This window comes from Macrotis lagotis, chromosome 1 (assembly GCF_037893015.1).
Source record: "Macrotis lagotis isolate mMagLag1 chromosome 1, bilby.v1.9.chrom.fasta, whole genome shotgun sequence".
Taxonomy (NCBI): Eukaryota; Metazoa; Chordata; class Mammalia; order Peramelemorphia; family Peramelidae; genus Macrotis; species Macrotis lagotis.
Genome location: NC_133658.1, coordinates 801117859 through 801133766, shown reverse-complemented (window position 1 = coordinate 801133766; position 15908 = coordinate 801117859). Strand labels below are relative to the sequence as shown.

The 15908-nt window shown below is 36.4% G+C and overlaps 1 protein-coding gene across 1 annotated transcript in view; it reads left to right on the top strand.

Moving 5' to 3' along the window:
• The window catches only part of MAP6 (microtubule associated protein 6), a 41447-nt gene extending 25759 nt beyond the window's left edge, over nt 1-15688 (top strand). Inside the window, exons 2-3 of the mRNA XM_074188826.1 lie at nt 9417-9630; nt 15382-15688. Of these exons, the coding sequence (XP_074044927.1) occupies nt 9417-9630; nt 15382-15588 (421 nt within the window). The 3' untranslated portion in view covers nt 15589-15688. The remainder of the gene's footprint in view (nt 1-9416; nt 9631-15381) is intronic.
• The last annotated feature ends 220 nt before the right edge of the window (nt 15689-15908 follow it).

The following is a 15908-nucleotide window of genomic DNA, read 5'->3' as shown; positions in this document are numbered from 1 at the left end:
ATAGAAGAAAAAAGAGCTTCAGAAGAAAGAATTTGAAAGGGAATTGACATCTTGACACAAGAAGCGCAAAACTTTGCCCAAACCAAAAAATTCCCTGAAAATTAATGGACCAAATAAAAACTAATAACTCTGTGAGACATGAAGAAATAATGAAATAAAGTCAAAAGACAAAAAAAGAAGGAAGTATATGGCATCTCATAGCAAAAACAACTGACCTAAAAAAAAAAAAGATTAAGAAGAGATAACTTAAGAATCATTGGACTAACTAAAATATATCAACTCTCTCCCAAAAAGGAGCTAGACATAGTATTTCAAATATTTGAAAAACTTACCTAGATCTCTTAGAATAAGAGGGCAAGGGGCAGCTAGGTTGGTGCAGTGGATAAAGCACTGGCCCTGGAGTCAGGAGTACCTGGGTTCAAATCCGGTCTCAGACACTTAATAATTACCTAGCTGTGTGGCCTTGAGCAAGCCACTTAACCCCATTGCCTTGCAAAAAAAAAAAAAAAAAAAGAATAAGAGGGAAAGGGGCAGCTAGGTGGCGCAGTGGATAGAGCACCGGTCCTAGAGTCAGGAGTACCTGAGTTCAAATCCAGCCTCAGACACTTAATAATTACCTAGCTGTGTGGCCTTGGGCAAGCCACTTAACCCCATTTGCCTTGCAAAATCCTAAAAAAAGAAGAAGAAGAAGAAGAAGAAGAAGAGGGCAAAGTAGAAATAAAAAGGATCATTGGTCACCTACTGAAAGAAATTTGAAAATAAATACTCCTTGGATCATTATAGAAAAAATCCAGATTTTTCAATTTAAAGAAGAAAAACACTGCAAGCAGCCAGAAAGAAAAAATTCAGATAGTGAGGAGCTATAGTCAGGCTCACACAAAATTTGGCAGTCATGGTTATAAAGAAGTGAAGAACTTGGAATACAATATTCCAGAAGGCATGGTATATGGGCTCACAACCAAGAATAACTTAATCAGTAAAACTGAATATAATCTACAGGAGAAAAAAATGAATCTTTAATGAAATAGAGAATTTCCAAGCATTCTGACTAGAGCTGTACAGAAACATTGAAATGCAAACACAAAAGTCAAGAGAAACTGTTTAATAAAAAAGGTAAACATGTATGAACAAACATAAGGGACTAAACAAGTATAAACTATTTACTTTCTAGTATGGGGAGATGTTAAATATGTCTTCTCTGAACCCTATCATCATCAGGAGTCATAGAATCTAAATTAGACAGACTTGGTATATATTAGTGAACTTAAAAGAAGAATAGAGGGGCAGCTAGGTAGCACAGTGGATAGAGCACCTGCCCTGGAGTCAGGAGGACCTGAGTTTAAATATGACCTGAGATACTTAATAATTATCTAGCTATGTGACCTTGGGCAAGTCACTTAACCTTGCAAAAACCAAAAAAATAAAAAATAAAAAAGAATGGAAAGAGAAAGAAAGCGGAAAATACTAGGAGATGGAACAGAGAATGGAGAGAAAGGTTGAAGAAAATTATTTCACATAAGTATACAAGTAGAAAGTCATTCCCCAATAAATAATTGGTCTAAAGATATAAACAAGCAGTTTTCAAAAGAAGAAAGGCAAACTATTAATGTAAAAGAATGCTCCAAATCACTGTTTTAAAAAATCCCTGAGTTTTCATCTCACGCACTAAAAACTGGAAAAGATGAAAAAGATGAGAATATTTAATGTTGGTGAATATTTAATGAGAAAATTTAATGTTGGTGAATATTTAATGAGAAAATTTAATGTTGCATTCTTAGAGCTGTGAAGTGGTTTGCAATTTTGAAAAATAATTTGGAATTATGCGAATAAAGTTACTAAAATGACCAAATCTTTTGATCCAGATATTGCATTACTGGAGTCATTTCCCAAAAAAAAACCCTAAATAAGAATAAAAATCTCTATATACACCAAATTCTAGCATCATTTTTTTGTGATATCTAAGAATTAGAAACAAAGTAGATGCCCATGTATGATTAACAAATTACTCAACAAATTATCATCCATGAATGCAATGGAATATTATAGAACTTTAAGGAAAAAATGAATGTGATGAATACAGAAAAGCATAGAAAAATCTCAAAGAATTGATAGTGAATTAAATAAAACCAATAAAATAAAATACACAGTAACTACAATAATATAAATGGAAAAATAATCATACATACAATATCAAAATTAATGTTGGGAAATTATAAAGAAAACACTACAACTCAAAAAAAAGAAATATTAGAAGATAACTATCAAGCTACTCCTTTGAGGAAGTGGGAGGTCCACAAGTGTTGTACCCTGCAAATATTTTCAAAATTTTTCAATGTTTTGATCACTATGTTAATTTTTCCCTCTTTTTTTAATCTTAAAAATACTATTTATTTTATAAATGCTCTTTAAGAAAGAAGAGGAAGGCTACTGGGATGCATCACTCTGGTGATATAAAAAGCAAAAGATATAAATTAAAAATCTTTTTTAAAAAGATCTGATGCAGAGTGAAACAAGCAGAGTCAAAAGAACAAATTGTACAATGATAACAATGTTACAAAAATAAAGAACTCTGAAGGAATTCTGACCAGCATAATGACCAACTATGATTCCAGAAGACTGATGATGAAATAGATTACCCACCTAACAAAAAGATGAAGAACTTAGGGTGAAAATGAGTTTTTAAAAATATGACCAATATAGAAATTTGGTTTGCTTAACTATATGTTTTAAACAATGATTTTGCTTTTCCTGGCTCAATGGGGAAATTGGAGAAGGAGACAAGGAGCAGAGAAAATTTTTTGCTGATTAAAAGATAATTTAAAAAAATACCAAATGAGAGCTTTATAGGCATGAAAACCAATTAGAAGATCATTATAATAATCCAAATGAGAGGTGATGAGGGCCTGAATTAGGGTGGGGCTTTGAGAATAGAAAAGAAATATTGTGAAATTTCCAATGATAACACTGGCGACTGATGGATATATGAGATAAGAGAAAATGAAAAGTAGAAGATTAATGTTAGGGATATGAAACTGAGAAACTTGAAGAATGATGGTACCTTTGGCAGATAGAGGGAAGTTTGATAGAAGGATGGATTTGGGAAGAAAGATGAGTTCTGTTTTGGGGGTTGTCAGAATATATCCACCTTTTCTATTCTGTGTCACAAATCTCAAGCAGTCTTTATGTTTATTTTCCAAATATTTCTTCACCACCTCTATCTTCTTTTAATTATCTGTTTCTTCCCACTCTATCTCAGTGATGACTAGAATAAGGATTTCAAATATGCCTCCTCATACTAGGATTTACATTAGTAGTTTACTTTGCTTATAAATTTGCTTTATAAATTCTATAATGTCATCATTTTTACTGGATTTTGTGTCCTGTGAAAATCTCTATTATAGGGGGCAGCTAGGTGGCGCAGTGGATAAAGCACCAGCCCTGGAGTCAGGAGTACCTGGGTTCAAATCCGGTCTCAGACACTTAATAATTACCTAGCTGTGTGGCCTTGGGCAAGCCACTTAACCCATTTGCCTCACGCAAAAAAAAAAAAAAAAATCTCTATTATAACTGCACTCTTTGGCATGAATTCTTGATTTTTTTCCTGTTATGGTGAAACTTATATATCTCTTTTCAGAGTAGTGTTTCTAAATGTACAAAATAAAATACATAAGATTACAAAGGAAACCAATTATACAGAAGTACAGTTGTGAAAAAGACTTTTAAACAAGATCTCAGATCCCAGGTGAAGATCCTCTGCTTTATATAGTCTCTAGATTGATACATAAGCAGACCCTTTGTTTTTTTTTCAGTTTAAGACCTTTTGGACTCAACTTGAAAGACTCCAAGCAAAGGTATTTCTACTGGCTCTTGTTTAACTGTTTCATCTCTGATAAAGAACAGTCATTCCTGTACAGAATGGTACAGAAATAAAAATTCTCTACTTAAACAAAACATTTACTATTTATCATTTTGTATGTGTTTCTTTTTAATCTACTTCCCTTTGAAACACTTAGTATTATATTTTTAAAATCAGATTTACCATGCCCTCTTCCCTTTTTGTTGTTGTAAGTTGTTTCTATTGTATGTGACTCTTCTAGTCACATACAACCCCTCTTGGGGTTTTCTTGGTAGAAATACTAGATTGATTTACCATTTCCTTCTCTATCTCACTTTGCAGATGAGAAAACAGAGACTAACAGAGTTAAGTGACTCGTCCAGGGTCACATATCTAGTAAATTCCTTAGAACAGATTTGTACTCAGGAAAATGAGTCTTCCTGACTCCAGGCCTGGCTCTCCATCCACCAATCCCTCCCAGTTCCCTTAATTTTTTTTTTTAGGTTTTTTGCAAGGCAAATGGAGTTAAGTGGCTTGCCCAAGGCCACACAGCTAGGTAATTATTAAATGTCTGAGGCTGGATTTAAACTGAACTCAGGTACTCCTGACTCCACGGTCTGTGTTCTATCCACTGCACCACCTAGCCACCCCTCTGTTCCCTTAATTTCAAGGAAAAAAATCATCATGATAGCAATTCACATTTTTGATTCATTTGTTCCTTGTTCCATACATACATATATATATATATATATATACATATGTATACATATGTATATACATATATACACACATATGTACATACACATACCTTATGTCTGTGTGTGAAGATCAAATGAGAATATATGTGAAGAAGGGAGCTAGGTGGCACAGTGGATAGAGTATATGTCCTGAAGTCAGGAAGACCTGAGTTCAAAAATGAACTCAGACATTTGATACTTTCTAATTTAACCCCATTGCCTTGCCAAAAAAAAAAAAATACTGGGAGAATATATGTGCTGAATTTTGCTATGACAAAATGATTGCAACATATATTCTGAATAAATAACAATTTTAAGTTATGGCCTTTAATCATAATTAGCTTTCTTATAGCAATTATGCATATAGGGCCCTATTCAACTCTGGATATTAAGTCCTTAATGCCTCCAGATACCCAAATGGCCCTTAATAGCTGTGTGATCTTTGGCAAGTCACTTAATCCTAGTTGCTGCAGTGTTCTAATCTGTAAGAAGAACTGGAGAAGGAAATGACAAACCACTCCACTATCTTTGCCAAGGCAACTCCAAATGAGATCATAGAGAGTCAAACGTGACTAAAACAAGTCAACAATAATAACAAAGGTCTGAAATTTAGAAGGGCTCACACCCCCAAGTGACTATTTTGCATATTGTATAGGGTACAAAGCTGTCTCAGTCTGAGCTTTAAAAAGAAAATAACCTTTTAAGGTAAACCTTTTAGGGCATATGAATAATTTACTCTTTCAAGTGATGGAATTATATAGGGGATTTTCACTGAATAATAATAGCTAGTATTTATATAGGCTTCTAAAGTTTGAAAAGCACTTCACATATATCATCTTATTTGATCTTCACAAATTCCCTATTTTTCAATTGAGGAAACAAGATTCTGAGAGACAAAAATGACCTGTCAACATTACACAGCGAGCCAGTGTCTGAGATTGAATTCAAACTGAAGTCCTTTCTGACCCCAAGTTCAGTGCTACCATGGTCACCTTGGATCACCCTGGTGGCCTTTAAATAGTTAACTAGCTTGCCCTGAATCTCAAAAGAGGAGATTGCCCTCTGGAAGAAAGGCAAGGAAAAAGGTGAAGAATATTTCTCTCTTCAGAGAGGGTTTTTTTTAATTCATATTTTATTTTTCCAATTACATGTTATGAAAGTTTTTCAACATTCATCCACTTGCATATTTATATTACACAATTTTCTTCCACCTTCTCTCCCCACCCCCCTCCCCTCAGCAGCAAATAATCTAGTGAATGTTATATACATATATATTTGTGCTTAATATGTTTACATATTAGTCATTTTGTGTATAAGGAAGTAGAATTAAGGGAAAAGAAAGAAAACCATGGAATAGGAAGGAAAAAGATAAGAGAAATTTTAAAAAAGTAAACAGTGTTCCTTCAGATTCCATGATTTTTTTTTAATCTGGATGTGGATAGCGTTGTCCATTGTCCTAACTCTCTGATCTGTTGAGAGGAGCTGCATCAATCATAGTTGATCGCTCACAATGTTGTTGTTAATGTGTACAATGCTCTCTTGGTTCTTCTCCCTTCACAGTGCAGGGTTCTTTCCTCCATAGCCAGCTCTCCTCTGGACTGCCAAAGAGAGTTCCCTCACTCAACTTTGCCCTTCTTGTGATCTTATGATCTCTTTGTTCGAACCTTATTGGTGTAGCTGGCACCATTTCCAAATGGGCATGTTTGTGGTATGGACTGAATGGACTACAGCCATCATTAACAGTTTAGTCAAAGCATTGGAGGGAGAGATGCAAATTTGCAGTGAGGCATTTCTCTGTCTATGAAACTCATAGTAACTAAACAGTTATTCCCTCACACTTATTAATGCACGAGTACATAAGAGAGGAAGCAAAAGAGCAGATGAGATCTAAGGAGGAAGACCCTTATCAGTCAGAGGTGGTGTGGTGGATGGGATGCTGGTTTTGTTAGGAAAACCTAGCTTCTAGACCCACTTCTGCTGCTTCCTCACTGTGTGACCCTGGGCAATTCTCTTATTCTAAATCTCAACCTTCTCCATCTCTAAAACAGAGGGTTGGCCTCTATAGTTCATCTCTAATTTGGGTTTGTTCAGGAAGTTCTAGAGTAGTACTTAGGACCCAGAAGATGACTTTGAACATAGAAGTTATTTAATAAATGCCAAACTGAGTTGAAGTAAATTGAATTGAGACAGTATTGACATTGAACATTGAAGTAGAGCTCAATAGGCAAAGATAGGAATAGGAGACATTCTAGGCTTGAGGAATAGTGTAAGGCAACACTCAGAGATAAGATGGCCTAAGGTATGTCACAAGGGGTCAAAGAGATGTCCAGTTTGAGGGTAGCATTAGAATTGTTGTTGTTTATCTTTTATGATTGAAGACTTCAGGACCAAAATGACATCACTGTCAGGTTAATGTATAGTGGGTCTGGCTGCAGCTGATCAGACCATTATGAGCTCAGAAGTCTCTGGATGGTGGAAGAGAATGATATAAAAGAATTGTCAAAGGAAAAGATTTTTTGCTGACTCATTGCTGACAATGGTAACTTGGAGACTTGCCGTGGCTATTTAGTATTGCAATTCATTTAATTGATTCATATAATGATTGTCATCAAAATGTCAGGAAAGGACATTTAGATGCAGCCTTAAACAGAAGCAATGTTACTGATGTCACTTCCTAGATGTCAATTTATTCCTCTGTCAAATTGAGCCCCTTTTGACTCTGGCACCTTATGTTCTTTGTTCTAAAATTCCTTCTATAGACAGACAGTATGTGACTTTTGTGATTGGCTTAGTATAGCTGTACAGTGGTCACTAGATGCTTGTGGATTTAACTATCTGTATAAGTTACCTGTGGAACAACTATATAGTACAATGGATAGATCTCTGGCCTTGGAGACAGGAGGATCTGAATTCAAATTTGACCTCAGACACATAATAGATACTAGCTGTATGATTTTGGGCAAGTCACTTAACTTTGATTGCCTCACATCCAGAACCATCTCCAGTCGTTCTGATCCATATCTGGCCACTGGACTCAGATGGCTCATATACTTGTCATGTCATTACATCCCTGACATCATTTTCCTTGAGAATGAAGGTCAAACAGCAATATATGATGTACACAAGATGCCCTTCAACCAAAGAAATATATACTCTGCACTTCATAGTATAATAGGAAAATTAATGGACTTGAAGTCCTAAGTCTTGAGTTCAAATCTTGACTGTGCTATTTGGTAATTGTGTGTGGCTTGACGCACATCATTCAACCCCTTGAACCCCAGTCTCAGTTTGTTCATCCATAAATGGAGATAAATACTATCTGAAGTAGCATGCAGTTGTGAGGAAAGTGTTCTGTAAGTTGTAAAACATTATTTCAAAGTCACAACTATATACATATATACATAACTTTAAGATTTACAAAGCATTTGATATATATTACCTAATTTGATCCTTATAATCCTGTGAAGTCAGTATTATTATTATTATTATTATTATTATTATTATTATTATTATCATCATCATCATCCCCATTTGTACAGATGAGAAAATTCAGGCCAAGAACCATTACATAACTTGTTAAAAATCACACAGCTAGTATTTCCTTTCTTTCCTTTATTTTTTTAGATTTTTTTTTTTTTGCAAGGCACTGGGGTTAAGTGGCTTGCCCAAGGCCACACAGCTAGATAATTATTAAGTGTCTGAGGTCAAATTTGAACTCAGGTACTACTGACTCCAGGGCCAGTGCTCTATCCACTGCGCCACCTAGCTGCCCCACAGCTAATATTTTCAATATGTTGCACAGTTCCTAGAACATAATAAATACTTATAAATACTTGTTGATTGCATACATGCAGCAGGCTGTGGTAGATATTATTTAGAAAGGGTGTCATGAACTATTCATCATATAATTTCACATGAATATCTGTGTCAAATGTTGACCTTCTCTAGAATGAATTTGGGAAGGAGGGTCTCAAGGGCTTGGAACTGAAATGTAACCAAAAATAAATAAATGAATTAATGTTTTTAAGAGAGAGTTAAAAAAAGAAAAGATAAGAAGGAAGGAAGGTAAAGAAATGAAGGAAGGGAAACAAAGGAAGTAAAAAAGAATAGAAGGAAGGAAGGGAAGAAAAAGGGAAGGGAAGAAGGAAGGAAGGAAGGAAGGAAGGAAGGAAGGAAGGAAGGAAGGAAGGAAGGAAGGAAGGAAGGAAGGAAGGAAGGAAGGAAGGAAGGAAGGAAGGAAGGAAAGAAGGAAGGGTGACATATAAGGAAGAACATTGGCAATCTAGGATACTTTCAGAGGAGGTTTGCCAAGATGAGGAGAACACTTAAAAATCATGCTTGAGTAGGTTAGTCAACTTCCTATTGGTAGAACAAGTGGGTAGAAGAAACTGGGAATAGTCATCTGGAAGAGGGAAAGACTTATGGGAGGCACCATCACTTTCCTCAAGTATGTGAAGGTTTACAATATGGAGAGCATTTAGGCTTCTCCCATGAAACTTAGTGGGAAGAATTAGAGACCAATAGTTTCAAATGACAGGAAGGCACCTTTTAGTCCAAGCTAAGAAAGAACGCTATCAATTACAGCTATTCAACAATAGCATAGACTGCCTCATGAAGTAGTTATATCCTGGCATGGGAAGTATTGAAGCAGAGAATGGATGACCACCCACCAAGGATATTGTTAAAAGGATACACACATGAAACAGGGGGTTGGTTAAACTGACTTATAAGACTCATCCTCCTCTAAGATTCAATGATTCTAAGTATTGTTTGCTCTGCTTTACTCTCCAAATGTCTGACCTTAAATATATTTTATGTTTTTGTGCGTGTGTTTTGATTTGCAGAAATGAATTCAGAGCATGGACAGATATTAAGCCTGTGAAGCCTATCCGAGCCAAGTCCCAGTACAAGCCACCAGAGGATAAGATGGTTCACGAAACCAGCTACAGTGCCCAGTTCAAGGGGGAGCCAAACAAGCCCACACCAGCAGAGAATAAAGTTGTTGATCGCAGAAGAATCCGTAGCCTCTACAGTGAACCTTTCAAGGAATCATCTAAGGTGAGCTGCCTTCGGAAGTCAACATGGAGAAACACACTGACATTTCTCCTATTTTCTCAGGACACAAGAACTCAAGCCCACCCTAGAGAATAGGGAAATGCTCAAAAGGTGTTATCAAAGATGCAGCTATAACAATAATACGAGTAGTAGCTCAAGCTGATTTAGTATTTTAAGATTTGCAAAGTGCTTTTTTACTCTGTGAGATTAAAAAGTGCAAGTATTGTTATGCCCATTATACAAATGAGGACTTGGTGATTAAAGAGAAAGTGAAGGGACTTGAAGGTGATTACACAGCTAGAAAGTGCCTGTGACAACATTTGAACTCAGGTCTTCTGAATCCAAGAGTACTACTCATTGACTTTGTGATGCAGATTAATGTCTCTGTAGCCCTTCTATATATTCTGTTTGACTAAAGACCCCAGGCAGTTGGCAGTAGAGTTCCAAAGTACAATTCTCCCCCTCTCCCTCTCCCCACTTCCCCCTCTCTCTCTCTCTCTCCCTCTCTCTCTCTCTCTCTCTCTCTCCTCTCTGCCTTCTCTCTCTCACATGGATCTCTCTCTCTCTCTCTCTCTCTCGCTTTCTCTCTCTCTCTCCCTCCTCCTGAGAACACAGATTTAGACCCAAGGAATGGTACCCAGCTCTTGAGTTCTCACCTGCCATTCTTGCTCCTTCTCTTTCTCTCAATATAGTCCCAGTATAGCTTCAGACTAGTATAGGTCCAACTTAAAACTCCCTGACCTGGGGGAGAGAAAGTCATGCTTTCAACAGAGCTCTTGGCCACAGTTGCAGCATTCCATTTTTCATAATTCTACTGTACTGGCTCCGGAATTGTTCTAACACCTGACACAGATTCCCCCACTCCCCAAAAAACCTCTACTAATTTTCATTCCATCTAAACCGAACAACATTCAGTTATAAAGATCCATAAGGGACTTTTGAATTTTTGCTGCTATTCTGCAATTGTCTTAAATATTACTTATATGAAATTTCATTATACAGAAATTTTCATTGTAATGGAATCTCTAGTCCTGACCTTCTATTTCTTCATAGGTTGGTCTGTATTTGCATTTGTATTCCATATCTCACTGTTGATAGTATAATGCTCTAGGTATCATATTCTTTCTCCATCACAAAATAATATATCTTGGTAGGGATAGTAAGAAACTGAGCCCAGACAGAAAAGACCAACCAGAATGAAGAGCAGAAGACTGGAGACTATGCCATACAAGAATTCATTTAAAAAGAATTCACAATGCAAAATGGTGGAGTAGTTTTTTTTTTCCTGAAGTCCTCAAAAAAAGGAACCATGTGATAGATACACTGAATATTAACCTAGAGCTGAATCTACAAAGTAAGAAAATAGATTACACAAGGCCAAAAAACCCAACAAAAAACAAATCTCATATATTAACACTGGATAACCTCATTCTTAAGGTCCCATTCAGTATTCCCATCCCATAATGCCCACCCACATGCATCCTGCTTGTGCACAGTCTTATAGGTGTTCTTCAGGGATTATTTGCAAAGGTCCTTGCCCAGGCATCCCAAATCAGTGTCTTAGCCTGAACTAACTCCACAACATTCTACAAGAGAAGTCAGGCACAAATATTACTCTCTTATCCAAAGGAATATGGAATTGGGTGTGGCAGGTGGAGAGAGGGAGTGTCATAGTAAAGATGAGATCAATGGATAGCCTCAGAAAAATGGAAGTCCTCAGAAAAAGGAACCATGTGATAGATACACTGAATATTAACCTAGAGCTGAATCTACAAAGTAAGAAAATAGATTACACAAGGCCAAAAAACCCAACAAAAAACAAACCTCATATATTAACACTGGATAACCTCATTCTTAAGGTCCCATTCAGTATTCCCATCCCATAATGCCCACCCACATGCATCCTGCTTGTGCACAGTCTTATAGGTGTTCTTCAAGGATTATTTGCAAAGGTCCTTGCCCAGGCATCCCAAATCAGTGTCTTGGCCTGAACTAACTCCACAACATTCTACAAGAGAAGTCAGGCACAAATACTACTCTCTTATCCAAAGGAATATGGAATTGGGTGTGGCAGGTGGAGAGAGGGAGTGTCATAGTAAAGATGAGATCAATGGATAGCCAGTGAGAAGGGGAAAGAGTTGTGACTTTGGAAGGGTAGACAGACATTCAGCCAGAGCCAATCTCCTAACGGTCACTCTGGGTAGAGCCTTGGGTGAACATCCCAATGCTAGGAGGCTAAGGACATCCTATAAAGAAAGAGAAAGGGTAGAGACCAAAGAGTGAGAGGAGAGAGCAGAAACAAACAACTAGAAATACAAGAGAAAAACTGAAAGATCAAAAGTCCATAGGAAGAAATCTGAGTACAGATCTAATTCTCAAGGAGTTCATAAAGACATAGAAAATAAAACAAAATTCAAAGGAGAGACCAGAATACAATGGAAGAAACAACTACAAAGCAAAATTAATCAAAAATTCTCCTCCAGAGGTAATGAAATGGCAGGAAACTCCAGAATAATTCAAAATATAAGTAAAATTTTGGAAAGAAGCATTAGAAATTAAATTTGCTTAAAAATCAGAACTTTCAAAGGAGAACATTATTAATAACAAGGGTCAGAAGTTAGAAGACAGAGTAGAGAGTCTCTACAGAATTAGAGATTCTGAAAGAATAATTCATTTGAGATATAAAAATACAAAATGCAGAAAATAATTTTGAAAAAGAAAAACAAAAGAAACAATTTTAAGAGAACACACGAGAAATAAGAACCAATAGTTCTCCCAGGGGAAAAAAATGTCAAATAGAAAAATCCATCATATGGCAAGTGAAACAAAAAAGAAACCTGAGAACTATTGAATGAAGATGACAGTGCACCACTAGAACTCCATGCTCAAAACTCCAAGTCAGAATGATTTAAGTGAGCAACAAATTTTTCAAGCAATCAGAAAACAGCTGTGAAGGCAAACACCAAATACCCAGAATTGCTCTGTAGCCATGAGAAATAAAAAGAGAGATTGAAGTAGTTTATCTAAAAAGCAAAGATGTTCAAGGAACCCAATCATGACTCAGTCATATACTCTTCAAAGCTGAATCCAACTATCCAGCAGAAAAAAATGGCAGACTTTCAGCAGCAAAAGCCATCTGAGGCATTCCTGAAGGGAATAGAATATGAAGTATTCACATAGAAGTGAGCAGAATGTGCAGTTTACAAACATACCCAGTGAGAAGCACAACAAAGGTAAATACAATTGTTAAGAAAAGTGATTTCTTTTTTAAATGAAATTTGTTTTTCTCTTGTCTAGCAGCTATTGTTTAAAGAAAATGAAAAAAATGAATAGTGTGCTATATAAAGAACAGATATCATCAAGGGACAAAGAATTTTAAAAGACACTTAAGCACAGAAGGAAAGAAGAGCAAAATTAATACTCTATGGACAAATCTATAAAAAATTTATAAATTTATAAAAAGCTAGGTATAATAGGAAAAAAAAAGGAAGATTGGGTATGACCTATAAATGCAATAATATAAGGAAAATAAAGGTGAAACTTGGTACTCAAAAAAATATGCCTTCCTGAAGGACACAGAATAAGAAGCAAGTAAGGATATAGCGCCTCTCTCCACACTGAATCAGGAGGTGGACAGTCTTGTTTAGGAACAGTGAACAGACCAGTGTCATTTGTTAATAGAATACATAGAAGAGAGTAAGAGATAACTGGAAAGGTAGGAAAGGACTAGATTATAAAGGGCTTTAAATGCCAAACAGAGAATTTTATATTTGATTTTGGAGGTGACAGGAGCCTGGAGTTTATTGAATGATGGAGGAGAGGAGAAGAAAAGAGATGACATAGTCAGACTTGCATTTAGAAAGGTCAGTTTGACATATGAGTGGAAAATTGATTGGAGTAAAGAAAGACTTGAAGTAAGGAGACCCACCAGTGGGAAGTGATGACAGCCTATCCCAGAGTGGTAGCACTGCCATAAGAGAAAATGGAGCATAGATTAAATAAATCTTATGAATAAAACCATAAACATCATTAAGCATGCTAATTACAAGAACAATGAAAATCATAATTCTGTCATTAGATATAGAAAAATATTTTATCAAGATACAAAATCTATTTCTGTTGAAAACTACAGGAATAAATGGACTTTTTCTTAATATGGTAAGTAATTCATTTCTAAAACCAAGGGCCAACAATTATATGTAATGAAAATAGATTATGTCCTTTCTAGGGATTAAGCAAGGATGGTCATTGTCACTACTACAATTAGATATAGTACTATAAATTTCATTTTAATAATAAAGGCAAAGAGGAAACAAAATTATTACTTTTATAGATAATATGATGATTTATTTAGAAAATCCTACAATCAACTGATAATCACAGTAACTTCAGCAGAGGTGTTAAATAAAAAAATAAATCCACATAAACTATTTGCATTTATGTATATTACCAAATAAATCTCTCTTTGGTTGTAGTTCTGTCACAAAGGGATGTATCAATTAAATAGAATACGTTTTCATCATGACAACATTTAAGACACTTTAAGACAGTAATTTTGTCCCACTCTTGTCTTCTCACATTCACACTGAATAACTTGTTGAAGATTATATAACTGTGGTAAGATTTTAACCCAGGTCTTTTAATATCAGATTTAGTTTTTTGCCAGTTGTCCATAGCTGTTTGATCCTTGCAAGCAAAATGTCAAATCCTAATATTGTATATTATCTAGAGATGGATGAACCTCAAAGAGGCTGATCACTTTAATGAACAGAGCACTTAAACTGAGTCAGGAGACCAAAGCCAGACCTTGACTCTGCCACTACTTGGCCAAATGACCATAAGTGTACTGTCCTCTGAAGTTCCTCCTGGAGCTCACCAGATATGGAAACTAACAGACTTCAGTAGAGTCTGCTTTGGAGTTTGGAAGTGGAAGAGTAGAAGACTTTGAACAGCACCAGGGGCCAGAGGCCAAGATGCACAGTTAACTTTCAAAATCAATATCCTAAAGTGAGAGAAAGAAAGAAGAGGTAACATCTACTTCATAGGTTGATTGGTAGGAAAGGACTTTATCGATATTAATATCCTCTAGAAATTAACATTATGGAGGTAGCACTGGTCATGCTGCTTATGGTGATGATGATGGTGGTACTGGTGATGGTGATGAGAATGATGATTGTTGTGTGCAGCACAATCCGATCTTAAAACGGTAAGCAATATCAGAGTGTGACTTCAGCTGACTAGGGTCAAGGTGTGATCCAAAGTCATAAGTCAACAAAAAGACAAATGCAGAATATAGTATATCAAAGGCAGGGTTCACTATGCTAAGCATCCTCAAGCCATATGTTTCACTTAGTGTTGTTGCCATTTTGGGCTGAAAGATGTGACCCGAGCTACTCTGATGAACAGTGGCAATGGACACTTTCAGTCTTAGTTACCTCATCTATAAAATGGGCACAAAACCTGCACTAAACATCTCACATTGTTGTTCAGGAACAAAGTACGTTATTAATTTAAAAATCTCTGTAAATGTGAACTACGGTTACTGTTTCTCCAGATTCTTCTTGAAAAATTAGTCTGGAAACTTGTTATGATTAATTGGGGTGGAGGGTGGGGTGGGAGGGAAGGAGAGGCAAAAGGTAGAAAGAAAATTACAAGTCTAATGTCTTTCTTCTCAATCCATTTTCCTGCCTTTCTCTTCCATGTTTCTGTGTTGCCATGTCTTTGTGTATGTGATTTGTCCATTAACCTGTTCAGGTGGAGAAGCCCAGCGCTCCAACCCCCAAACCAAAAAAGACCCCGACAAGCCATAAACCGCTGAAAAAGGCCAAAGAGAAGCAGCTGGCATCTGGTCGGAGCACCAAGAAAAAGGGCCCAACACCAAGCGGAGCCAGCGGGGCTGGGCCACAGGACAAGGAGCAAAGTAAAGAGATGAACAATAAACTGGCTGAGGCAAAAGAGTAAATTTCCTTGCACCTTCCTTACCCCTCTTCTCTCCTTTGGGTTTTTTTTTTTGGTGTTGTTTATTTGTTTTCTTTTTTTTTAATAAAGGCCACAAAATTAATTAGAGCTTCTAATCTGCTTTGGTTATAAACCTGTTAGAAGCTTTTTTGGGGGGGGAAGAGGCTGGGGAGGGGTTATTGGTTTCTTTTCCCATGGCTGGCTAGAAAGCCTCATTGCTAAGATCACAAATTCCATCCTGCTTCCAACATTCCAACCCACTCTAAACATACAGGACCAGAAAGAGAGGAAGCATGGGAATCTGATTACCTATGCTTGCCTAG